The sequence below is a fragment of the Mauremys mutica genome, chromosome 1 (genome assembly GCF_020497125.1).
Source record: "Mauremys mutica isolate MM-2020 ecotype Southern chromosome 1, ASM2049712v1, whole genome shotgun sequence".
In the NCBI taxonomy this organism is placed as follows: Eukaryota; Metazoa; Chordata; order Testudines; family Geoemydidae; genus Mauremys; species Mauremys mutica.
Window position 1 is genome coordinate 264085052 of NC_059072.1, and position 27333 is coordinate 264112384.

Sequence of the window (27333 nt, forward strand, 5' to 3'; positions counted from 1 at the left end):
AGAGAAACTGTGTGGCATTTCATGTATCAAAAAAGTGTGGGTGGGGGAGAGGGGATTTCTGTATTCGTTTGCACAATTAGAACAAAATGTTTTTTAAAAAATTCAAGCTGAAAATAGAAAATAAGCTATTATCACCTGTTGATCCCCAGTAATGCATCTGACGAAGTGCATGCAGTAGAGAAAGATGTGCTCCCAGTCCTAAGAAGCGTAAGCCAAAATTTTCAGACCTAGGTACCCACAGTTAGGCACCACAGGGTGGGATTTTCAAAAGTGCCCAAGTGATTTAGACACATAAAAATGACCTTGACAAAGTGGAGAACTGGTCTGAAATAAGATGAAATTCAGTAAAGACAAATGTAAAGTACTACACTTAAGAAGGAAAAATCTAATGTACAACTACAAAATGGGTGGTAGTACTGCTGAAAAGGATCTGAGGGTTATAATGGATCACAAATTGAATATGAGCCAACAATGTGATGCAGGTGCCAAAAAAGTAATATCATTTCTGGGGTGTATTAACAGGAGTGTTGTATGTAACACACAAAAAGTAATTATTCCATTCTACTTGGCACTGGTGAGGTCTCAGCTGGAGTACTGTGTCCAGTTCTGGGTGCCACATTTTAGGAAACGTGTACAAATTGGAGAGACTTCAGAGGAGAGCAACAGAAATGATAAACGGTTTAGAAAACCTGACCTATGAGGAAAAGTTTAAAAAAAACTGGGCACGTTTAGTCTTGTGAAAAGAAGACTGAGGGAGGACCTGATAACAGTCTTCAAATATGTAAGAGCATTATAACAAGCACAGTGATCAGTTGTTCTGCGTATCCACTCAAGGTAGGAGAAGAAGTTATGGGTTTAATGTGCATCAAGGGAGATTTAGGTTAGATAGGAGGAAAAAATTCTAACTAGGAGGATAGTTAATCTCTGAAATAGGCTTCCAAAGCTGGAATCCCTGTCATTGGAGGTTTTTATGAACAGGTTGGACAAACATCTGCCAGGTGTGGTCCAGGTGCATTTGATCCCACCTCAACATGAGGGGTGGACTAGATGACCTCTCCTGGTCCCTTCCAATCCTATGTTTCTATGATTCTATAAGCCTTGCTGATTTTCCATAGGATTTGTGCTCCTAAAGGTAGGTTGTCACATAAAATGCAGCAGCAGTGCAGCTACACCAGTACAGCTGTGCCACTGTAGCACTTCAGTGCAGATGCTACCTACACCAACTGATGGGAGAAGCCCTCCGGTGTATCCACCTCCTCAAAAGATGGTAGCTATATTGAGTGGAGAATTCTTGAAGTGTACACCGCAGGTTACATCAATATAATTATATCACTCAGGGATGTCGATTTTCCACACCCTGAGTGACGTAGTTATACCAATGTAAGTTTCTAGTGTAGAGCTTGGCTAAGGATAGAGGCACTTTGAAAATCCCACTGCCCCTGGAAAGTCAGTTGGATTTGGCACTTTTGAAAACCCAACCCGAATGCCTTATTTGTGCATCTAAGCAAAGTGGTTTGATTCTCAGAGGTGTGGAACATCCCCATCTCTCCTGCAGTCAGTAAGACCTGTGGGGGTGCTCAGCACCATAAAGAATCAGATTGTTTTTGTTTAGCAGCCTAAATATGGGCTTGGGAGCCTGATTTTAAGACCCCATGTTTGAAAAGTTTGGCCATACTGATTTGCCCCTTACAGATGTGCAGGAAGCCTCCTCCTCGACGCCCTCTTGTGCTTCTACAGGGGCCTGTCAGAAATGTAGTCTCTGCACTTGGGACAGCACAGAAACTATCCCCTCCCTGCACTATTGAAGGTACAGATTGTCTTAAAGGAGAAGACAAGGCAATGGGGCTACTTGCCACCTTACCAGGAAGATGGACCTATTGCACCAGGAGAAGCAGACTGCCCTATCCCCGGGTGTGGTGCACATCCTCACCAGATTGCTCAGTGACGGAATGAGCTTCACAGAGACAGAATTCCTCCTGCATACACCCTCCAGGACAAAGTCACATAACTGAGTCTTAAATTAGACAGTACAGTAAGGGCACAAACATGGCATCCAGCTTCATAGCCAAATTCTTAACCCAGGTTTCATATGACCTCCCTTTTTTCACTTTCACTGATTGAGAAAACAATTGGGATCACTTAGAAGTCTAAGAACCAGTAATTGCAGGTGCAATGAATTCGGGGCAAAAAAATTGTGCCTACAGTGTTAATTCATAAAGGGAAGCCAGTGTTTCCAAACCAGGCTGTTATAGTCAGTGTACTGGGAATTCTTTAAATCATAGCATCAAAGCAGGATAGGCCCTAATCTTGCAACTTGCTCCATATGGACAGACCCTGTATAGGCACGGAGCCCAGCTAAGTTCAGTGGGCCTCTGCATCAGCAAAAGGTCCACCAGTGCAGGACCAGGGCCATAGTAAAGAACATAGGGTGAAATCTTTGCCCCATTGAAATCAATGTCAAAACTCCAGTTAACTTCATTTGGGCCAGGATTTCCCCCATAATATTATTGATCATGTCTGAACTAACTGGATATCCACACAACACAGAGTAAAGCTTCCAAAGTCCCTTCCCCACATATAGTGGGCTCATTGTCAAACCTGCGATGTGTGATAGAATCCCTGGGGACAGTTTCTCATTTGGTTGTCATGAATCTTTTCTGGTCATGATGCTGGAATGGATATCTTCAGTATATTACAATTTTATTTCGAGTATTGTCCCTATGGGTGCTCCATTGGAGGTGTCCCTTGCGCCTGGAAATGGAGATCTTCAGTAGCAGTGGCTGTTGGGCCATGCACTCTTCCCCATCTCATACCGTGAGAGGCGGCTATAAAGCCCTGTGTGGTCGAACCGCCCTTGTTTCCTTCTCAACCGCCCTTGTTCTGGGATGGAGTCCCTAACCAAGCCCTTTATACTCCTGTTGTGCCTTTAGTAATATTAGTGCTTCCATTGAAAGTTCTAAGGTAATACTTGTTTCCTTTATATTTTTTTCTTTCCTTTTCCCCTTATTAAAAAATTCCTTTCCTCTTTCTCCCCATTACTCTTTAGAGTAGCATAGGTTTCCTTTTTCTATTCCCTTCCTTACAGGGAAGTTCTCCCTACTCAGGGTTATGCCTCGATCTCCCAAGTTTAAGAGGTGCCTCTACTGTTGTGAGGCCCTCCCTGTGAACGACAGCCACTCATGATATACACGCTGTTTGGGTAAGGGGCATGTGTCACAAAAGTGCACCCTCTGCCTCAAATTGAAGGCACGGTACAGAGAGGACTGTGAATTGAAACTAAAACTTTTATTAATGAAGAGCTCATTGTGACCTGCCTCAGACCCTGGCCCCGATACCTCTCCTCTGCAGCGGTCACCATCAACACTTTTATCTGCCGACCCCCACTCACTGCATACCACTAAAAGAAAACCTACACACTGTCATCGAGATGAGAAAAAATGGGCCCCAAGCTCACCCACCAAATAAAGACATTCCCTGTGAGGTCGGTAGTCTTGACATCTTCTGGGGCGAGACCTAGCTCCTTTGACCATCCGGTACCTCGTACCAGCACTGTTGAGAGAACTAAGGACCCTAAGTGGGCAGGACCACATAAGCGGATACTGTCACTCAGCACCGATAAGAAATCGTTAACTACAAGGCACTTTTATCCAAATAGAACCATATGAACTATTCCAAGGGGCTCAGTGCGCTCAGCAAAAAGTTTAGATCCTTCAAGCGGGAGATCTTCCTGGGGAGACCTCCCTGGGGAGCCCTGAGAGGTGAAACCATGGGGCTTGTCTCACTACCACAGAAGTCACAATGGACTAGGCCACCATATCCACAGCATCCAGAGAGGTTTGTAGCGCCATGCATAACAGGAGTTGTCCTGTCACTAGTGCTTGGAACTGCTCTTTTTTATCATCTGGGAGAGCAACACTCCATTCACTCAGCGTCTATGCTCCAGCGCAGAAGAGAAGACAGCATAGGTATCAACCTACCCCGAGATTTCACCCTCCATATTTCACCCTTCAACAGCATTATGATCCACAATGTAGATGACAGAAACCTCCTCCCAAATGTACACAGACATCAACACAGGCTACTGTGTCTCACGCATCTGCATGTCCCACGCATCTGCCTCCAAACAATATTTTTGAAAATTTGGCTGAGGCCCTGAGATGTCTCCCTATGATCCAGATGCTGCAGCCATCCAAATTACTCCATCAGTTTGGTGGACATTTGACTCTGTTCTACCTGACATGACAGCAATTCACCTCCGACAAGTGGGTACTGGAAATCATCAGCAACGGGTATTAGATTTCATTCCTCTCTCTCCTGCCCACCCCATCCTATCCCTCTTCAGGGAACATTCTCATGAGCACCGTCTATGAAAAGAAATAAACCATCTTCTGTGACTGGGAGCCATAGACCTGGTGCCATTCCAATTCAGCAGGAAAGACTTTTATTCCCACCATTTTCTAATGCAAAAGAAGTCCGACGGTGGAGGTGAATGCTAGACATGGGGAAACCTCAACAATGTTGTCAAACTACAGCAGTTCAAGATGGTCACACTATCAACAATAATCCCAGCACTGGAACGGGGGGACCTTCTTGGCCCTCAACCTCCACGCGTACTTCCATATTACCATACATTCTTTTCACAGGAGGTTCCTCAGATTTGTTCTGGGGTCTAACCATTTTCAATAAAGAGTGCTTTGACCTCTCTATGGCACCCAGAGTATTTTCCAAAGTCCTGGAAGTGGTGGCGGCACCACTCTGCAAACAAGATTCCCATACCTAGATGACTGCCTCTTCAAGGCTCCATCCAGAAGTGACGCACTCCAAGTCATAACAAAAAGGATGGACCTTTTCTCAAAACTCAGCCTCCAGATAAATATACAAAAATCAACTGACACCAGTACAACAGCTAGAGTTTATTGGGTCCCAACTAGATGCTATAGAGGCCAGAGCCTTCCTCCCAGATCACGCAATAGTCAGTCTCATTTCCATCATGAGGACCAGCCCACAGATCTCTGCCAGAACCTGCCTACAGTTGCTCAGTCATATGGCAGCGACCACATTCATGATAAAACACTCCAGATTACATATGTATTGCCTCAAGGGATGGCTATGAACAGCATACATACCCCACAGACACAGCCTGAATAAACTGCTCTCGATATCACTGAAGGTCAAGGGCTCATTAGACTGGTGGACGCAACCTCAGAATGTCTGAATAGGGGATCCCTTCCTCCAACGACCACTGTCCTTGATACTTATGATCAACGCCTCCCTACTCGGTTGGGAAGCACATCAACAGACCCACACGGTACAGGGCAAGTGGTCCCCATCAGAGTCCATGTTAAACATCAATCTCCTAGAATTACATGTAGTCTGCAACACATGCTTACACTTTCTATCAATAATCAGACAACAAACAATAAGAGTAATGATAGACAACATCTCCTGCATGTTTTATATCAACAGACAGGAGTGAGGTCTCAATCCCTGTGTACAGAAGCACTAAAATTGTGGAACTGGTGCATCCAGCATGACATCAATATCTCAGCCACATACCTACCTGGACACCAGAATACCATGGCAGATTCACTGAGCAGGAAGTTCTCACAAGAACACAAGTGGGAGATAGACACAAGAACCCTAAAACATATATTCACCCACTGGGGATTCCCCAGCATAGATCTGTTCGCCCTCAAGAATGCCAAATGCCCACAGTTCTGCTCAAGAGAGGGTCTAGGTCACCAAACTCTGGGGGACACCTTCCTCATTTCATGGGATGCACCTCTCTGTGCCTTTCCACCTTTTCCCCTACTATTCAAAGTGTTTCCCAAGGTACAAGTGGAACGATCCAGAGTCATTCTCATAACCCCAACATGACCATGACAAATATGGTATCCTTACCTCTTACGCCTTGGTGGTCTGTCCACCTATCACCCTGTTGACTTCACACCTCCTCTCGCAGGATGCAGGTCAGATTCTTCACCCAAATTTAGAATTTCTCTATCTGAAGGCCTGGCCCCATCATAGTTCCAGAATACAGAGATGACCTGTTCAGAAAAGATATAAGATTATTTTAAATGGCCAGTGTTCAACAATATACTATACTTACCTACATACATGGAAAAGATTCTGAACTTGGTGTGACACCAAACATGTCTCAGCAATGAGTGCTCCTTTACCACTCATCCTGGATTACACCCTACAGCTAAAAAGATCAGGGCTATTCGCAACCTCTGTTCATGTACATCTGGCTGCCATTATTGCATTCCACTCCAAAATAGAAGATCATTCAGTATTCAACCACCCAATGACAAAAAAATTCCTTAAGGGTTCCTACAGAATCTTTACTCTGAGTTACGAGACCCCATCCCTCCTTGGGATCTCAGCCTATCTCACCGGCCCTCCATTTGAACCTATGATGACCTGATCCTATATGCACCTATCCATGAAAATGGTCTTTCTCATATCCATCACAGCTGCTCAATGGGTAGGAGAAATAGGTGCCTTCATGGTGTACCCCACATACACAATCTTTTACAAAGATACGGTCACATTACAACCACAACCACACCTGAAGTTTTTACCCAAGGTACCGTCCTCTTTCCATCTAAACCAACCTATCCACCTCCCCTCCTTCTTCCCTAAACCACGTGGCAAACAGCATGAAGCCATGACACCTTGGATGGCAGACAAGCGCTAGCCTTTTACCTTGACAGTCACCACTCTTATTCATCTCTGTAGATGAAGGATCAAATGTATTGGTCGTATCCAAACAACGTCTGTCAAAATGGGTCTCAAAATGCATCCACTTTGCTACCAATGACACAAACTTCAGCCTTCACCTGAAACTCGTACGCATTCCATTCGCTCACTGTCCATCTCAATAGCTTTTCTAAATAACATGCCAATTACTGGCATTTGTAAGGCAGCCACATGGGCGCCCACAGACACATTTAGTCAACATTATGTGATCACCCATAACACGGCATCAGATGCCCTACTAGGACCACTGTTCTATCCTCCTTAGTAGATGTCTCTCTGAAGCCCCAGTCTTCCATCTAGGGGCATTGCTCTACACTCACCTACAATGAAGCACCAATGGCAACACTACTCAGAGTAACAGATTCTTCAAGATGTGTGTCCCTATGGGTGCTTCACTACCTTCCCTCCTTCCCTCCACTTCAGAGTTCAAATGTAGGCTCTGTGGTAGAGAAGGAACTGAGGGTGGTGAACCACACAGTGCAATATAGCCTCTGCTCACAGCGTGGGATGGGGAGGAGTGCTTGTGCGGCCCAACTGGCACTGCTGCCCAAGGTCTCTGATCCCAAGCACAGGGACACTACTGCATCTACAGTGGAGCACCCATAGGGACACACATTTCAAAGAACCTAAGTTACTGCACAGGGTGAGTAACCCTCTCTTCCACGTCTTTTTCCTGCTTTCTTTTACAAAACACACTGCTTTCTTTGGGAGATTATGATTGTAAGAATTGGAAGGAGGGTCACTGAAAAAGGGTGTTTTAAGAAGCGGTTTGAATGAAGAGAAGGTTGTTACGTAGTGCAAAAGGAATGAGAGTGCCAGGCATTTGAGGAAGACATGAGAAAGATACCGAGTTCATGACATTTGGGCGCTGAAGGACTGGACAGCACAAGGAACTGGAAATGGGCTATGACACCTAGCAATCCTCGATCACCAGTTAAAATCCAGGCCAGGCTGATGGTGACGAAAAGTACCAGCCAGTGTTACGTGGCCTGTGTGAAGCAGATTAGTAGCATCATTCCATTTGCAGTGGGGAGGAGTCAAGCATCACAAACACCATGACACTCTCAGAAAAGAGGCCAATAGCTGAATGACATTGCAGATTTACTAGCCCTCTCAGTCTGGAAGGGGGCCTTGAAGTGCAGAATGAAGATTCTACATTGTCACTGCTCATGCTGTATCTTCCCTGCATATGAAAAAGTTCTGTTCCCGAATGCTATTAATCCAGTACCTAAAAATAACCCTTTTGTTCCATTTACACTGTTTCAAGCTGCCTTATTTATTGTGCTGTTTGTGTTGTACAGTGTCCTCACCTCTCTGCAGGTCTATATTTCACCCAATGTGCTTTATTTTACTATAGGAAGATTGTCATGGCATCTTCAGAATAAATGTAAGTGTTTCAAAAAACCTGAATTTAAAGCTAAGACCTGGAGAGAAAAAGCCTGGATTTTGGGTGCCACGAGTCTGGTGAGTAGTTGTAACTTGGCCAGTCTTTCTTCAGATAGTTCAGTTGTTAATCTGCTGCAGGACCCAAACATTGCAGCATTGTAGTACTGAAAGTAGCAAATAAAACTGGTGACAAACAGACCAATCTAGTTTCCCTACCAACCTGAGGGAAGTGCAGGAAAGGCAAACATGCTGCCTATTACTGTACACATCTGATATTTCCTATTTTACACACAGGGAAATGTTGTGGTTAGGACTGTGAAGCGATTAAGAAAATTAATCGTGATTAATCTCATGATTAAAAAAATTAATCATGATTAATTGCATGATTAATCACACTGTTAAACAATAATAGAATAACATTTTAAATATTTTGAATGCTTTTTACATTTTCAAATGTATTGATTTCAATAACACAGAATACAAGTGTACAGTGCTCACTTTATATTTATTTTTGATTGCAAATATTTGCACTGTAAAAACAAAAGAAATAGTATTTTTCAGTTCACCTAATACAAGTACTGTAGTGTGATTTCTAGAGTTGAACTTACAAATGTAGAATTATGTAAAAAAAATGCATTCAGAAATAAAATATTGTAAAGTCCTACAAGTCCCACTCAGTCCTATTTCTTGTTCAGCCAGTCACTCAGACAAACAAGTTTATCTACATTTGCAGGAGATAATGCTATCTGCTTCTTGTTTACAATGTCACCTGAAAGTGAGAACATGGCACTATTGTAACTGGCGTCGCAGATGCTGTAAAGATTCATATGTCCCTTCACGCTTCAACCACCATTCCAGAGGACATGCGTCCGTGCTGATGACAGGTTCTGCTAGGTAGCGATCCAAAGCAGTGCAGACCAACGCATGTTCATTTTCATCATCTGAATCAGATGCCACCAGCAGAAGGTTGATTTTCTTTTTTGGTGGTTCAGGGTCTGTAGTTTTCGCATTGAAGTATTGCTCTTTTAAGACTTCTGAAAGCATGCTGCACACTTCGTCCCTCTCAGATTTTGGAAGGCACTGCAGCCATCTTTAGAAATCTTACATTGGTTCTTACTTTGTGTTTTGTCAAATCTGCAGTGAAAGTGTTTTTAAAATGAACAACATGTGCTGGGTCATCATGCAAGACTGCTATAACACGAAATATATGGCAGAATGCAGGTAAAACAAAGCAGGAGACATACAATTCTCCCCACTGGAGTTGAGTCACAAATTTAATTAACTAATTATTTTTTTAACAAGCATGGAAGCATGTCCTCTAGAATGGTGGCCGAAACATGAATACGAATGTTTAGCATATCTAGCATGTAAATACCTTGCAATGCCTGCTACAAAAGTCCCATGAGAACGCCTGCTCTCACTTTCTGGTGACATTGTAAATAAGAAATGGACAGCATGATCTCCCATAAATGTAAACAAACTTGTTTGTCTTAGTGATTGGCTGAACAAGAGGTAGGACTGAGTGGATTTGTAGGCTCTAAAGTTTTACATTGTTTTGTTTTTGAGTTTTTTATGTAACAACAACAAAAAATCTACATTTGTAAGTTGCACTTTCATTATAAAGAGATTGCAGTACAGTACTTGTATGAGGTGAATTGAAAAATACTCTATCATTTTTACAGTGCAAATATTTGTAATAAAAAATAATAATATAAAGTGAGCACTGTACATTTTGTAATCTGTGTAGTTATTGAAATCAATACATTTGAAAATATAGAAAAACATCCACAAATATTTAATACATTTCAATTGGTATCCTATTGTTTAACAGTTTGATTAAAACTGTGATTAATCGTGATTCATTTTTTTAATCATGATTCTTTTTTTTAGTTAATCGTGTGAATTAACAGCAATTAATTGACAGCCCTAATTGTGGTATCTCAGATGCAACAATGATTTAATGGCAACAATAAGTCTATGATTTATATTCTGACAGTGTCAATTTAAGATTTTCTAACACCTAAAATGTGTTAAACTTGTCTTCAATAGCTTATATTTTGAAATGAGGGTGTTTCACTTTTTGCAAATTCAGCAAAATGGCTAAAATTATTTTAATTGGGGGGGTAAAAGAATGTGGTAGCAGGGGAAGATTCAGAGCCATCCTACACTGATGAAATAATACACTGTGATTTGAACAGTCAGTGAAGCTGTGACATCTGCAGAACTCTTTCCGCTTCCGTATGCTTCAGATAAATTCTGAAGGCAGAATTCCTGTGAGTAAACAAATTCAATCCACTTCAGTTTGATCCAGAAATAACTAAAAAGATCTTAATCAGCAAAACTATGAAGTTTGGAGAATTTTTTGTCACTGCAGAAAGTGTATTACTCAAGGAGGTGAGTACCAGTTGTTAGCCTTGTAGGACCAGATTTTCAAGAGCCCAGTACCTGATAGACTGAGAGTCACAGTGGGAGCTATGTCCATATTGCAAGCTAGGGGTGTGATTCCCCAGCTTGTGTGCAGATACCCATGGTAGCTCAGTGAGTGCTAGCATGAGTATAAACAGTAGTGTAGCTGCAGTAGCATGGGCAGTGACAACGGAGGCATGGTTTGTACTAAGCACAGCTAAGCTGTGCCTCTGCTGCCACTGCCTGTGCTACCACAGCTATACTACTATTTATACTCACACCAACTCTCTTCGAGCTATCATGAGTATGTGTACACGAGCAGGGGAATCACACTCATATTGTAGACATAGCCTTAGTGGCAAGATTTTCCAAAAAGTTACGCTGGTAGGGAAACTGGAAATCTAGCTACTTATTTTGGTGTCTGAATGGTACCTGAGGCTGAACTTTTCAGAAAATCTGACTCTGATTGGGGATGCACAGCTCTTTAAAAAACTAACCTCTAGTGGATTCTTTCATTTTCAAATGGAGTTTCTTCCTTTGGAATCCTGGCTAACACAAAGAATGTTATGTTTGAAGGCTGAGAAAACCAGTGGTTTCCTCTTGTTAACATTTCTCTTTGGGTTAGCAAAATCTGATATTATGAATGAATATGAATGATAATTTGCAGAAGCACCTACTGACTAAACCAGGAGCCTAAATCACATAGGCATTTTTGAAAATTCTGTTCCTTGAGGTACATTAGCAGGGTTGTATGACATAGCTTTGTTTCTGCCAGTGTCATCCGAACTGTTTTTTTCACGATCGCTAACTTTTGGCAATGTATTGTCAGAAACACTCTAAAATACAGTGCCATGTCATAAGCTTTATCATTTTTACAGTAGCTCAGCTTATAAATAAATATTAGATTGTAAAGATTTAGCAATTAAGTGGAGTATATGTAATTTTTTTAGTTTTCAAAGTATTATTATTCAGAACTTTGCATATTTTGTAGAGATTTAGACAATACCGCAGTCACTGTAACAAAGGAGTTTACAGTCTCAGACTGACATAGAATATGAAGAAAAACTAAGCAGATATGGAAAGAAAAGTTGAGTAATAACACAAATAAAAACTGTGCTTCTTTATATGATTAGCTCCTTTGTATAGCATGAGGTTGTGTTGTTTGACTTAGAGGGGCTACAGTAAGATGCCTGAGATCCATCTTGTCAGAAGATAGTTAAAATGCACTCATTCCTTTACTATTATTTCAGGGCAAATCCTCGCAATTTTAATTTTGACAATGTGGGAAATGCCATGTTGGCACTATTTGAAGTTCTTTCATTAAAAGGCTGGGTGGAAGTCAGAGATGTCATTATTCATCGCGTGGGGCCGGTAAGCAAGCATATCAAATCCTGTTAACGCTTCGAAAGCTGCTGAATTTGTTTTGATGAATAATCATATTTTTTGTATATGCAGATCCATGGAATCTATATTCATGTCTTTGTGTTCCTGGGCTGCATGATTGGATTGACCCTTTTTGTTGGAGTTGTCATTGCTAATTTCAATGAAAATAAGGTAATAATTCAGTTATTGTATCTCACATGGGAATAGTTTCATACTTTGTTAGCTTTTAACATCATATGACAAATTGTGCAATATGAGATAATAAGATGTGCTATTGCTAATATAAGTAAGTTACAATTCAAGAAGCAACCTCATTATTGCCTTCGGATCATATTACCTGAAGAGAGATATAGGACCAAATTCAGATCTGAAGTGAGCAGCTGCAGGTGTACTGAAGTACGAATTTAGGCATGGTCTCAATTTGACCCATAAGCAATGAACAAAGAGAACTGTTCTTTGAGTTCCTCGCTTGACAAAAATGGTGGTGAGGTGGAAAGCTCCTGAGACACAGATCTAGAGTCTGTGACATGGTTGTTTTTAAATTTCACTAAGCTTTTGTCTTTATTTTACTACCTTTTTATTTTTTCTGTAATGAAGTCTTTCCAATAATCCACTAGTTTTTATTAATCTTTTTGTTGTGTAATCCCTTTAAATTTAATATTTCCTGTGCTGTATGATTTTTGGCCTAACAGCGAGAATTAATACGTGATATAATAATCAGTCTCTTTAACTGCATAACATTTTAGGGTGTATCTTCCCAGGGCATATCTTCGGGACACAATTCCATAAAGAGATTATGTCCACCTCAGAGGGAGCTTTTCTGATCTTATTAGTAGGACAGCCACCTGTTTGTTTGACTCACTGTTCCAAGTCTAGACATTCCAAGACACGCCATGAGGATGGTACCACTGCTCAGACAGCTTTGTATGGTTAAGTGCTTACTGGGCAAAGTTTCTATGTGTCTGGGAGAGCAATCTGGGACATTTGCCTTTAAAAGTTCTTTGTTGCTTTTTCAGCTCCAAACCCTTAGTATGAGATTTTATAGCTCTCTGATGTTGTAAGGACCTTATTATGTTTTAAGATAATTTTAAATAGTGTAGTTTGTAGTATGCTATCAAAATGCTTATGTGTATGGTCTTTATTACTACCTACCCTGAAGTCATATCTGCATATCTTATGCTTCCTTTATGGAAAGTGTTGTGTCATAGCATATGTCTATTTTATTTAAATGATACTACAAGCATAGGAAGTGTGTCTGTAGTGCTTTTGTAGAAGGCTGGTTCCCTGATAAGCTAGAGCAGTGCTGACAAGCTAATACCTTGCTGCAGGGTTTTTTACAGCAAAGTCCAGACAGAATCAACCACTGTTTAAAACAGTGCTCCCCAGCAAATGGTGTTCAGTCAAATGGAAGACCTCCTGTAGATTTCCCTACCCCCACTGGGCTGCTGATACAAAGAGCAACAACTGAGCTTGCTGAGTTGAGTACCAGAAACTCACGCTGGTGCATTTGGAAATCTTCTTGAGTGCGGGGCTGATGCTCTGACCCCTTTACCCAAATACTATGTTATTCAAGGAGAGTTTGAGAATGTAACTTTATTTTAAGTCCTGAGGCAAGCTGTTGTTTTCATGTGCACAACATTTAAATGTTTAAGATTTTATATGACAAAAACTTCTTGTTTTTCTTTGTTAAGGGTACAGCTTTACTGACTGTAGATCAGAGACGGTGGGAAGATCTAAAGAGCAGACTGAAGATAGCTCAACCTCTTCATCTCCCACCTCGTCCGGGTATCAAAGATATTCTGATGTTATTCATGTTGAGCCCTAGTGTTCATAATTCCCCAGGAGTCTAAGATTCAAATTAAAATTGTAATCGTTAGGCCACTAGGAGGTTGTGCATAAGTTAATGTGGAAACAGGCTCCAACTACAGATCTCTGCATAAGGCTATTAAAATCAACCCAAAAAAGGTTGTGCTTCAATGGTTTTAGGATAAGCCTTAATGAAAAAATGAATTTTAAATGAAATATATTTGCACTTGCCTGTTAATTATATGAATTGAATGTATTATCTTGACAGCAATTGAATGATGCACTTGCTTTACCCCTACCAAAGCCTTCATGCAACATTGGTGTTCAGTATTTGAAATTACATGTTCAGAAGCACTATTTGATATGTGAAACTGTAGCAGAAAATTAGAAATGAATTTCAAAACCAGGCAAGGATTAGGTTACCATTAACAAACAAGAAAAATATGTCAAGCAACAGGGAGGAAAAAAAATACCACTGTGTGCAATTTAATTCTTCTTGTTTAACTCCTTCTTTTTCAGATAACGATGGCTTTAGAGCCAAAATGTATGATATAACGCAGCATCCGTTTTTTAAGAGGACTATTGCTGTGCTTGTTCTGGCCCAATCTGTCTTGCTTTCAGTGAAGGTATTTTTGTTTCTTATTGCGTCTGGTAACAGTGGTGGAACGAATGAGCTCTACCCTTTTAAAATAGTGAACTGTACATAAGGCCATAGCTAGCAATGAACTGCTGGAAATATAATATTTCTAAATACAGTGGGCCAGATACTCAGCTGGTGTAAATCAGTACAGCTCCATTAAAGTCTCTGGAGCTGCGCCAGTTTATACCAATTAACAATCTGGCCCACTATTTTTAATTTCTCATTTAACGCTAAATCCATATAAAAGGAAAGATGCACCCACCTGCCATTCCTGCCTGAATGTGTTGTTCACTGTAAAAACAGAATCTATGGCAACAATACACACTGAAATAAAAATTAAAAAGTAGTAAATAGATTTTTATATCTGTTTTATGATCTACTATCTTTGTTCCATTTCAGTGGGATGTCGAAGATCCAGTGACTGTTCCTTTAGCAACAATGTCTGTTGTTTTCACCTTCATTTTTGTCCTAGAGGTACAGTAATATATTTAGTTGTTTCTCCAGAGTCAGACTAGTTTTGTATATTTTATTTTGGTTCTGGGGTTACTGTCCAAGTTTTAATTTCAGGCTACATATCCATGGGGCAACTCATATGACTAGTGCTTGAGTATGTATTGCAGAAATGCGTGTTTTACTTGTTATGGGGCTAGAGGCCCAAAATGCTGACTTGTGTATCCTTTTCAGTCCATGTATCTGCAACACAGATAGTTTCATCCGGGATATGTATAGCAGTGAGAATGGTATTTCAGCAAATTTCTAAAGCAGAGTTGCAAAGGGTGTTCTGTTCAGTGAGCCAGCACGAGGTCTAGCTACCTGGGAAGTCCTGCTTAAAACATACACCTTGTGTCTGATCCTTCCTTTCATTCTCAGTCTGTTTAAATATGACACCATGAGAAAACAGAAGGGAAAAAGACTGTTAGCCATAGAAAGCACATATATTTCTAGGCATCTCTGTGTGTGTAGCCATCTCCTTTCCCTCAGTCATTTAAAAAGCAAAAGCAACAGAATTACAGGTAGTAATTAGATACGAGCTTAGAAAAGTAATGATTATATAACAGGGGTATAATGACAAACATAACTACTGGTGTATAATTTCCTTTATCATATGACTCTTCTCCCATCTTAAAAGACAATATTTAGTACAAGCAGTGAAAAGAAGGTGGTTGGTTTTCCTTAATTAGCAGCCTGGAAAACACTGCAACCAAAATCAGCTCTGTGAGCATAATTAACCTGTGGAACTCATTTCAACAAGATAGGAATGAGTCTGAGAGCTTAGTAGGGTTCAGAAAAAGATTAGATATTTATATAGGTAATAACATAGTTAGCTACACTGGATAAGATGAAAAATGAGAAGGGATATAAATCCTCGTCTTTCAGATTGTAAGCCAATCACAAATTTTTGGGAGTTAAGAATAAACTTCCCCTTGTGGTTCACTTATTCCATAATTCCACTACAAGATTTTTTGCACTTTCCTCTGAAACATCTGGTACTGGCCACTATCCCAGACAGGATAGTGGACTGGATGGATCACTGGTCTAATCCAATATGACAGTTCCTATATGCTCCTATGATAGGTTTTCCCAGCAATGATGGATAAACAATGAAGTGATTACCTTGTAGCAGTCCTATATATATCATATGTTGCCTATGCCTTCTCTGCCCAAGAGGAGTCAGTGCCTCTAGAAGAGAGAGCAGATATGGAGAGGTTTGATTTGTAGGATACATGGCCAGTTTTTGATTCACCAAGTAAGGATTGCTTTAGAAATTTCTTGTTCTGCCTGGGAAAACAAACAATTTCCAAACATTTCAAAAGGGTTTTGTTTCAACATACAAAAATGACATTTTCAGTGTACAAGATTCATGGGGAAAGGAAATCAAAGTAGATGGATTTGTATCAATATTTTATCCCTAATCTAGAAACAACTCTGTCTGGAAACATCTGCCGGTAAAGCAGTTTAGTAATCAGAGAACTCAGCTCCTCTGTGTGCCTAAGAAAGGGGATGGCAACTAAAAAGGCCCGCTTTGCTAGTCATCAAATAAAGAGGATCAAAGTAAAGCCTTAGCAGCCTTTACATTTTAGCTGATTTATGGAATTGAACATAATAGCCTTTCTGTAGTTTTTTTTTTTACCATTCTACAGAATCCTCCATAAAGTTATGAGCCTCTCATTATAATGTCAACAGTTACCACACCACAATCTGATACCTTATTTATTTCCTGTGGTAAGTATGGGGAAATATGTTGGTATCTGAGATACCTCTGTGAGGTAACTGCTAGTTGAGAAATATTGACTTTTTAATGGCAATCATTCTACCTGGAGGCCATCCTGAGTAGGAAACTGTCCAGAGGGCAAAGGAAAAGTTGGATTCAAGGTAAAATTTCTGTAGCACATGGGATTCAAACAAGTCTAATTCCAATGCCCTCTACCATGCACAAACAGATAGAACTTGTAACAAGGAAGCTAAAAGAACCACTAACCAATGTGGGGAAATGAAGGCCCTTCCTCAACAGGGGGTCCAGAATCATGCCCATTGAGGAGAGTTCAGACTAACAGTGAGAGTGCTGCACAAGGAAAGAGAAAATTCTGTAAAGCTCCATAGTAGACTGCATCTTAATGAAAAAGTGATCTAGATACGGATATAAATTAAAAATCTTTTAGACAAAAGAATACTGGCAGGATCTAAACTGTGGGTTCAGCTTTCTCTCCTGGATTAGGAAGTTAACAGGTAAAAATAAAATGTTCCTTTGTTTCCAAACTGAAGAAAACTCTTGATGCCTATTTGACTCCCTTATCAAGGTCCTTCTTCAAAAGTTTAGAGCCCTTGTGCCCACAAGCATCTCCTGAGTCCACCCAAAAATTCCAGTTCATTTGTGTCATGCATATCCCCAACCTACCAGATACATCCCCACAAGCCTTGCAGCCAGATAAATGCAGCTTGCTGCCAAGTACTTGGTGCCTGTCCTGGTTAATCATGGCCAAGCCTGGACCCTGGTAGACACAGAATCTGAGTAGGGTCAGGTCTAACTGCATAGCTCTGGTAAAGAATGCAGTGACCCAGTCCTAAAGACCACTGATGAGAGCTCAAACCTCTGTAAGAAAAGAATCACTCTTCCTATTGCAAACATCAATACGAGTGGCCACAGAATCAGTGGAAAAAACTTACTTTGAGACCTCATTATTATTTTAGGATACTATGAGACATGGCTTTAGTGATGACTGAGATGTATATCAGGTGGACCCCATTGTTACAATAAAATATCTTGAAAAGACATGGGAAGGGAGGATTTAGTCTGCCTGTGGTAGACCTTTTTTTAAAAAAATCCTGGTAGGTGGAGCGATTGTATCCTGCTAACTGTGGGAAAACTGGGTTTGTGGAATGGGAGGGATGGAGAAGTACAGCAAAAAATAAATATTTGGAAACTGAAAAACATTCCTCTGCAGATTATAAAAATTGGGACTCTGTCCTGCACTTTCCAGTCATATTTGAGTGGAGAGTATACGATCAGGCAAGTGAAGAGTGTGTCAAATTTGAGCCTAAACCAGTGTCACCTTAAATACAATTTAGCCTTTGGGAATTTAACAAATATTGTTAAATGTCAGTATTGAAAGCTAGGATATAAAACCAGAGAGGTTAGTGCCTAATTATTATTTCTTTTATCTGATATTCTTTAGTAACATTCAAGCCATTAATATGCGTAGCTAAGAACTGACTATGTGCAACGCTAAACCTTCTTCTGTAGCCATTCTGCATGGATCACATGGCTTGTACGACTGCTAAATACTATTATCTTTTCTAAATAGAACCTATTCTTAAACATCCTGCCTGTGGCATCACTAACTTTCTAAGAAAAAACAACGAGGAGCCCTTGTGGCACCTTAGAGACTAAAATTTATTTGGGCAAAAGCTTATGCCTAAATAAATTTGTTAGACTCTAAGGTGCCACAAGGACTCCTCGTTGTTTTTGCTAATACAGACTAATACAGCTACCACTCTGAAACCTGTTTCTAAGAACAATCAACCCTTTCAATCTCTGTGTTCATTAGGAGCACTGTGAAACCCACTGCAATCTATTGGCCCACACTATTTTCTCTTCCAATCTTATGCTTCCTCATGTATGCTGTGGAGCATGGATGGAGTTCACCAGAAGTAAAAAAAAACTTTTGCAACAGGAAAAAGAAGGTTGCTTTTAAATTAATTTGCAATACATGAGACATATAAGAAAGTTATATCCTTGCCTTTAAGTGTATTTGTGCAAAATTGGCATTAATATATACTTCAGTCACTTCATACACCCATACACACACATGTAATTTTTTAGTTATGCATCATCAGCTTAATCGTTTTCTACCTTCATACTAACCCTTTGTTTAACTATTAAAACTCCTACTCATTTAAAACCAATCTACAAGTAGAACACTACCAAAACATTTTAGGGACCAAATGTTTTTATAGTGAAAAATAACCTTTTGTTCTCTAGGTCACTATGAAGATTATTGCCATGTCACCTGCTGGCTTCTGGCAAAGCAGAAGAAATCGATATGACCTTTTGGTGACCTCCCTTGGTGTTATATGGGTGATACTTCACTTTGCCTTACTAGTAAGATCAACAATTGCAACTCCAATGATCATTTATTGGTTTTATTGGTTAATCACCAAGAGTTTTACTGCTATCCCTGATTCAAATAAGGACAATTGCCAACCTCAGAGTGTTTACAGACTAAAAATAAGACCCAAATAAAACAAGATGCCCTGGGAATCAAGAAGAAGATAACAATTTGTGGGGTTGGTGAACTAGATTTTTCTTACATCCTATAGTGCTGAAGTGGAGAAGATATTGGACTGGTACAGGGTCTGTGGGCCTTGTGGAGGAAGTGAGTCCTTAGGAGGGATTAGAATGAGGAGAGGGAAGAAATGTGGTGTCCTGGGATTGGAAGATCTTGCCAGGAGCAGTTTCATTGGGGGGTGAGAGAGGAAGAGAGGCTGGAGGGAATAATCCAGGTAGTAGTTATTGTTAAAAAAAAACAAACGGTAGAGGTTCTAAACTGATGAACAGCACAAAGCATGTCAGTGAATCCGGTCCATACATTTTTGTTATAGAACAACAGTTAGTCCAGAGAAGCAGAAGATTTATCTGTCCAGGGAAGAGGTCAGCTGCACCCTCCCTCTCAAGTTTTTAAAAAAGGGAGGGGGTGTACACCCGCATTTGTGGGAACATGAGCTCTCCCACCTTATCACTGGAGAGGAGAGGTGGCTTCAATCTACAATCCCCAGTTGTGGCTGTCACCTCCCTACATTTTTGAGAGCCTTCCCTCTGGTCTATCTCAAGCACTCTTTGTGGGGGCAGAACTGCCTTGTGTGCTGTCCCTTTGTCCCTGGCATCTTCAATTTGCCCCCTGCTGCTGAGTAGCTTGGCAGGCCTGTGGAGTTTCTGCAAGCCAGCAGCTGCCTAGACTTATAGAACTGGGAGGCTGTTGGACATAATTACAGCCCAGCTAAGAGAACTGTGAGGGTTTTGTTGATTTATTGTGTTGGGAAGTTTGGCTAGTGCTTTTGAAGTGGCACAGCTTTTTCTGTTAGTTTATTATTGTTCAGCATTTGTTGTTGAAATATTACTTTTTAAAAAATGCTGATTGCACTGTATAATTCACAGAGAGATTCATGCAGGAAAAATTTATCATTTGAGAGATCACTGCGGGACACTGTATATGAAGTCTCTTGTGTTTAAATTTCAGAATGCATACACATATATGATGGGTGCATGTGTAATTGTCTTCAGGTTCTTCTCAATTTGTGGGAAACATGTAAGTACAAATCAGGTATTACAGTCAATACAATGCTTATGCATAGATTAAAAGATTTATCACTTTGCTTTTCTACAGCACATTCTATAGGTCTCCATTTTATGTACTGCTGCTATAAGTCTCCATTTTATATGTTTCAATTAAAATATCAGGGTTTTAGGTGTATTACATTGTGACATTCCCCTCTGGTGTTATCCGGACCGGTGATCTGCTAGGTCGCTCCAATCCTTGACTCTGGGAGCCAGCTTTACCCCGCACCTCTGTGAGAACCCCTACTCCTGGGCTCTTCACGCATAGCTTCTGGCATGTAAGCTGCTTCTTGGATTGTGCAACCGAATTACCCTAGACAATATATCTGGTCCCAGACACAACCCTAGGAACTTCCATCTTGCAGTGTCCAGTTATGCCCGCTGGATGCTGCAAGCTTATATCAGTTCGTCAATTTAACAAAGAAATTTATATGTACCAGGCTTGTTATCCCCAGGGGAGTCTCTGACACGCTTCAAACCAAACACACTGCTTCAGGTAGAATAAACAAACAGATTTATGAACTATAGAGATAGATTCTAAGTGACTATAAGTCGAAGCATAATAAGTCGGATTTGGTCAAATGAAATAAAAGCAAAACGCATTCTAAGCTGATCTTAACACTTTCAGTGCCCTTACAAACTTAGATGCTTCTCATCACAGGCTGGCTGGTTGCCCTTCGGCCAGGCTCTCCCCTTTGATCAGCACTTCAGTCGCTTGGTGGTGGTGGTGTCTGTAGATGTAGGTGGAAGAGAGAGGAAGATCATGGCAAACGTCTCTCCCTTTTATATGTTATTTCTTCCCTCTTGGCTTTGCCCCCCTCTTCAGAGTCAGATGGGCATTACCTCATTGCAGTTCCAAACTGACCAAAGGAAGGGGAGGGTGACTCCCTTGAGAGCCCAACAGGTTATTTTGTTGCTGTCTAGGCCTGCATCCTTTGTTCCTGTGAGGCTGGGCTGGGTTTGTCCCATACATGCCCTGATGAGGTGTGAACTGCCCCTCTGTTCTTGGAGAGTTTTTGCCTGGCCTTGCTTTAAGCCATGAGGATACATTTTCAGTCTCATAACTATATACAGGAAATTATAACCTAGAACATTACTATAACATTACTGTAACAATTACTAAAACATCACTATAATAACCATGCTCAGTGCATCATAAGCCTTCCAAAGACACCAGACATGACAAACTTTGCATTGGATACCACACAATCATTTTATAAAAATGAACCTGGGGTGTACGGTGTTCCTCCAAGGTACAGAGCATCACATACATATCAGAAATGAATTATGGTTACTGGAAATTTTGCCATCAAAAAGATAACCAAGACACAACATCATTTAAAATTATTGCCATCTAAAGCCCTGAATATATATTGTGCCCTTTTCGGTATTTGTAACCATTGCTTTTTCAATGTGCTGCAATGTGTGTGTGTGTTACTTTTATTTTATTTTCTTTATTTTCTCCACAAGAAAGCAGGGTATGGGGTGATGTGCTCATCTGGTTGTGCTGCTGTCCACAGGCAGAAGCTCCATCCTGCACAGTGCAGGTGTTAGCACAGTGCTAGCGTTAACTTGCACGTTATATTTTATCTAAATAAGGGATTAGTGCTCAGTAAAATAAAGATGTTGGGCCAGATTCTCAGATTCATTTGTATAAATTAAGAGTAGTTCCACTGAAGTTACTTTCGATTAACCTGGTATGTAGATTTACACCAGTGTAACAGACAGCAAGTATAACTGACACCTACCTATGCAGAGAACAAATGTATCTCTTTAGTAAGTTGTAATACTGTGCATTCTGTTGTGGCAAAGCTTCTCCAAACATTTTCTATGACGTAAGACATATTAGAGTAACTGCAGTCAAGGAAATGAATTCTCTATTAGGACTAAAGGGTTAAGAATAGGTAAGTCACAGAGTCTGTTCAGCAAAGAAAAAAGGCTGCCTCCATCTAACCACACAGCATGGAGAGCCTTGGAAGTCAAGTGAAAAACTCTTGCTTCTCTTATGCAACCAGATCTGGTCATTTCCATCAAAGCTTTTTGAAGGATTATAGATTTTTTCAAGCCCTTAACCTAGTTATTTATGCTTTCATGTTAAGAGCTTTATCAGTCCCGTTAAGTTATGGCTATGATGTAGTGTGATGGAAAAAGGTTTATCATGATTTGTCAGATTTGTCATGATTCTGATGAAAATTATTTCACCTCCCCTGTAAATAGAGACACATTCCTGCAGTGTCCAAATATTTTTTAACCTAAAGTAATAATTCTGCCACGATGCTAAAATATCATACAGCTTCCATTTTCTATACATTTTGCTGTATTGTGTCTCTTTGTCTCTGCTTAGGCACTACAGGCTGACTTGTGTAAGAAATTAAAATAGTTTAATCAATCTGTGCTGATTGTTATGTCATAGTCTCTCTGGGGGGGGCTAAAGCTTGCCCTTGTAGATAGATGGGTTTCTTTAAATCTTTAAATCTCCAGTGAAATCCTGTACTGATTACCATAAACCAGTGGTTCTCAACCAGGGATACAAGTACCCCTGGCGGTATGCAGAGGTCTTCCGGGGATACATCAACTCATCTAGCTATTTGCCTAGTTTTACAACAGGCTCCATAAAAAGCACTAGCAAAATCAGTAAAAACTAAAATTTCATACAGACAATGAGTTGTTTATACTGTTCTATATACTATACACTGAAATGCAAGTACGATAATTATATTCCGATTAATTTATTTTATAATTATAGGGTAAAATGAGAAAGTCAGCAGTTTTTCAGTCATAGTGTGGCTGTGACACTTCTGCATTTTTATGTCTGATTTTGTAAGCAAGTAGTTTTTAAGTGAGATGAAACTTGGGCTGCTCCAGACGAATCAGACTCCTGAAAGGAGCGCAGTAGCCTGGAAAGGGTGAGATCCACAGCCATAAACCCTGGAACAAGAGACCAAGTGTTGTTCCAAACTAAGGCTCACAGTGTAGTATTTCACTGAGCTACCACTAAACTACTGGATTGGCACCCAGTTAAAAGAACAATCATTACAAGAGTTAAAGTCGCCTTTATTTCTGTTATTTAATAGTATCATGAACTGTGTTTCCTCTTTGCCTTTCCAGGTGACACTGAAAATGCTGCTGCTGACTGTGGTTGTCAGCATGTATAAGAGTTTCTTCATCATTGTGGGAATGTTCTTACTGCTTCTTTGTTATGCTTTCGCTGGAGTCGTTTTATTTGGCACAGTGAAATATGGAGAGAATATTAACAGGTACAATGTTTGCTCCCTTTGTGGAAGGTTTTTAACAGCCAAATAAAATATTCCCATTTACTGAGCACAAATTTTCATTTGGTTTTATGTCAGCCACCAAGAGCCAGATCTCTCGGTCTAGCTGAGCGGCACTCAGCTGACAATGTATGATAGAAGGCTCTAAGCCACCTTCCCATTCCCCAAATCCTGGGACTAAACAGACACCCAATGTAATATAGAGAAGACTAATGGCTGATCTTCATTGTGCTAGCTGGAACAATCCCAAAAGGACTGTTCCATTGGCCCAGGTTGCTGGAACACTGTGCTACACCTACACCTGCTCACACCCTTGGTTCATCCAGAAATGGTCCCTACACCTCGAATGGAGTGAGAGTGAGCCAGCTACATTGGCTTTATGCCACCTGGGAATTATCCTACATAGCCCAATGACAGCTTTCCATCCCCTTTGCACCACAGAAGAGGCACAAATAGGATGAAGGCCTGGGGAAGGATATGGCCCCAAATGAGCTTTTATTACTTGATAAGATATTAGCCAAATTTTTCAGAACTGGATGGCTAGAGTCCAGCTTCTAAATCCCTATTAAATTAATGGCATACATTATTCAGTGAATATGTTTGCAAATTATTCTACTAACAATATATGGGGCATGAAGCTCGAGTAAGTCTAATAGAAAATACAAAATATTTTTTTTACTTGTTGAACACACAGCAAAATAATTCTCCAGGAAGTTGCATGTATTTGTATTGCCAAGATTTTATTTCTGACATCTGAGTTGCTCTTTTTCTCTTTTTGCTTAAAAACACAGGCATGCAAACTTTTCATCAGCTGGCAAGGCCATTACTGTACTCTTCAGAATAGTTACTGGGGAAGACTGGAACAAGATTATGCATGACTGCATGGTAAATACAGCACAATCACAGATAAAACAGACAAGAAACTGGTTGCGCAATTTCCTCTGACTCAGTATCCAGTGCTCTGCCTTGGTACAAAGAAGCACTGTGTTGTTGAAGGTGCCATCGTCCTTTAGATAAATCTGACCTTAAAATGAAGTACCCCGGGCCATTTCATAAGAACATTACTCTTGATGTCCTGGCCAAAATTCAGTTAACATCATTTTATTTTGCCTAACATAAAATCCCCTCCCACCCCGCCCCCATAGTTTCAGTTACATTGGATCAGATATTCTTCATTTCCTGTCTTGAATTCATGGGAGTGGTTGCTGTTTGTTAAACGTGTCATAACATTTCATTGCCACTGGTTGCTGTTTTGCTGTAGTAATATATATCCATGCTCATATATGGGGGTAATTGTGGAAACATGTGTTAAATGGATTTATTGTGCACCTTTGAAACCTGCCTCTCCTTCACTCTGCCCACTAATCCATCACCTTCAGGGACAGGTCTGAGCTGCTTTCAGCATCTACCATTTAAAATAACAGTGAAATATTTCCTCCTTTCCCCCAAATGTGGTATTTCTCCACAAAACCTACACTGGTCTGAGGTGCATTATTATTTTTATTATTTTCCAAAAATATAGTTATGTTAGCTGCAGACCGATAAGCAATCCCTTGCCTAATTTTTTGATTTAATTATTTATTGTTTTCTTTTGAAGGTTCAGCCTCCTTTTTGTACTCCAGATAACAGCACATACTGGAGGACAGATTGTGGAAATTATGCTGGTGCTCTGATGTATTTCTGTTCCTTTTATGTCATCATTGCATACATAATGCTAAATTTGCTTGTAGGTGAGCAACAATTATTGACTATGAAAAATAGTTATCTTAAAATGTGGGTGGAGTGCCATTAGATCCGGGTGCCTCATCCAGAACAGACCTTACGTTGTAGGCCATATCAACTGTAACATTTTTTTAAACTCTCTTGGTAAAAAGAAATTGTTCAATGCCCTCAAGTTAATGTTATAATTGTCTGATGTTTTCAGATACTTGGCTGGTATGTTGTATGTTTCTAACCTTTATTTTAAATTGCTGGCTGTTAACGCTAAAGAAGAAAATATCTTTTGATAAGGAGGTCTGTAAATGAAAGTTATGTGAAAATGAAAGAGTAGATGAGAGCTGTACAAAGGAAATCATTTTTGCAGAGCTCATCTACTCTCCAGTTTATATTTTATAGGCCTGATAATCCAACTCCCGCTGAAGTAAATAAGAATCTTCCAGTTGAATTTAGTGGGTGTTAGATTAGGCCCCTACTTAAGATTTAAGGACTAAATTTTCAAACTTGAGCACAACAAAAACACACAATATGAGGGTGCATTAGCACCAGGTTTGCCCATAGGTTGCCGCTGCTACAGCCACATGTGAAAATTTAGTTCCTGCTGAAATACATTATCTCTAATTAATGTATAACTGTTGGAAAGTACTGACAGGCTAGTCTTATACTATGTTTAATTTCTGTGTTTTTTAGCTATCATTGTGGAGAATTTCTCATTGTTTTACTCCACCGAAGAAGACCAACTTTTAAGCTATAATGATCTTAGACATTTTCAAATTATATGGAACATGGTTGATGACAAAAGAGAGGTAAGATACTTGACAATAAGCACTGCACTTAGTATTATTATTAGTATTCTTATTATTATTTGTTTTACCATAATGCATAGGAGCCACAGTCGTGGCCCAGGACCCCTGTTGTGTTAGACATTGTACAAACCCACAACAAAAAGACAGTCCCTGCCCCCAAAGAACTTATGATCTAAGTAAATCCTCTGCATTGTTTCCTCAAAAAATGTATTACTAGGAAAACATAAAGTGGGCTGTGCTAACCCACTGAGCCTCAAACCCACCTAGAGTCAGGGTGAGTTTGGGGTAGGGGGATTTTGTGATTTATTTATTTTTAACATCAGCCCAGGTTCACAAAAGAATGATGACCATGAGATGTTGCATTTCACATAGGCCCTGATCCTTGAAACACATACGTGCATGCTTAACTTTGCTCCCAGAGACTATGCACAGTAGTAAAGCTAAGCATGTTTATAGGTGTTTACAGGCTTGGGGTCATAGGCCTTTCCCTCCAGGCAGCACAGAAGTTGTCCCCTCAACCTAGTGTTCAGAGATTCACATAGTTACATTTCCTGTCTTCAGAATGGCCCAGCTGAAAAGGAGAGAGGGCCTGGGTAGGGGAGCAACTTAGAGGTTTAGGTACCAACAGGAACTGAACTATGAATGATTCACTCATCCCATCACTGAATTACTTCGAACAATTTTGAATATGAACTACAGTCTGCTGAGATCAGCTGATCGTCTAGTGCAGTCATGGGCAACCTGCAGCCCATCAGGGTAATTTGATTGCGGGCAGCAAGACATTTTGCTGATGTTGACCATCCCAGTGGGAGCGTTGTGATGTGGGACCTTGCATAACAAAGGACTTCCATCCCTTCCCATAATAAAAAAGTTATAGAACATAATGTTCAAAGAGAACTATTTGATTCTGCAAATTTTAGAGAAAATATTTTCACTCCTAGTTCCTTATCAATGGCCAGGCTCAAAATTGTTGCCACAAACACCTCAAGAAGTTTGTATGTTGGTTACATCTTGGAGTAGAAGCTCTTGGAAAAGCAAGAGGACATACGACTTATACACCACTGTACACACACACGATGGGGCAGCTGCATAACAGGCATAGTGGCACACACCTGTGAATGTTTAGAAATCTAGCTGACTTTATTCCTAATAAATGACTCTAGGCCTAAGATTTAATTCTCAGGAAATAAAAACGGTCATGGCTGATTTTCAAAGCCACCTGTTTGGATATGCAATTCCCATTACAAATGAATGGAAACTGGACATCCAAGTCCCCCAGAGAACTTTGAAAATCTTAGGCAAAATATATAGGCCAGATCCTCA

The 27333-nt window shown here is 40.3% G+C and overlaps 1 protein-coding gene across 1 annotated transcript in view; it reads left to right on the forward strand.

Annotated features, from left to right (window-relative positions):
• Positions 1-27333, forward strand: part of NALCN (sodium leak channel, non-selective) — a 390104-nt gene that overhangs the window by 344618 nt on the left and 18153 nt on the right. The window contains exons 29-40 of the mRNA XM_045008683.1: positions 8120-8226; positions 11805-11925; positions 12010-12108; positions 13629-13722; positions 14263-14369; positions 14783-14857; positions 18864-18983; positions 20119-20187; positions 23325-23473; positions 24280-24373; positions 25086-25218; positions 25895-26010. Coding sequence (XP_044864618.1) covers positions 8120-8226; positions 11805-11925; positions 12010-12108; positions 13629-13722; positions 14263-14369; positions 14783-14857; positions 18864-18983; positions 20119-20187; positions 23325-23473; positions 24280-24373; positions 25086-25218; positions 25895-26010 — 1284 coding nt within the window. The remainder of the gene's footprint in view (positions 1-8119; positions 8227-11804; positions 11926-12009; positions 12109-13628; positions 13723-14262; positions 14370-14782; positions 14858-18863; positions 18984-20118; positions 20188-23324; positions 23474-24279; positions 24374-25085; positions 25219-25894; positions 26011-27333) is intronic.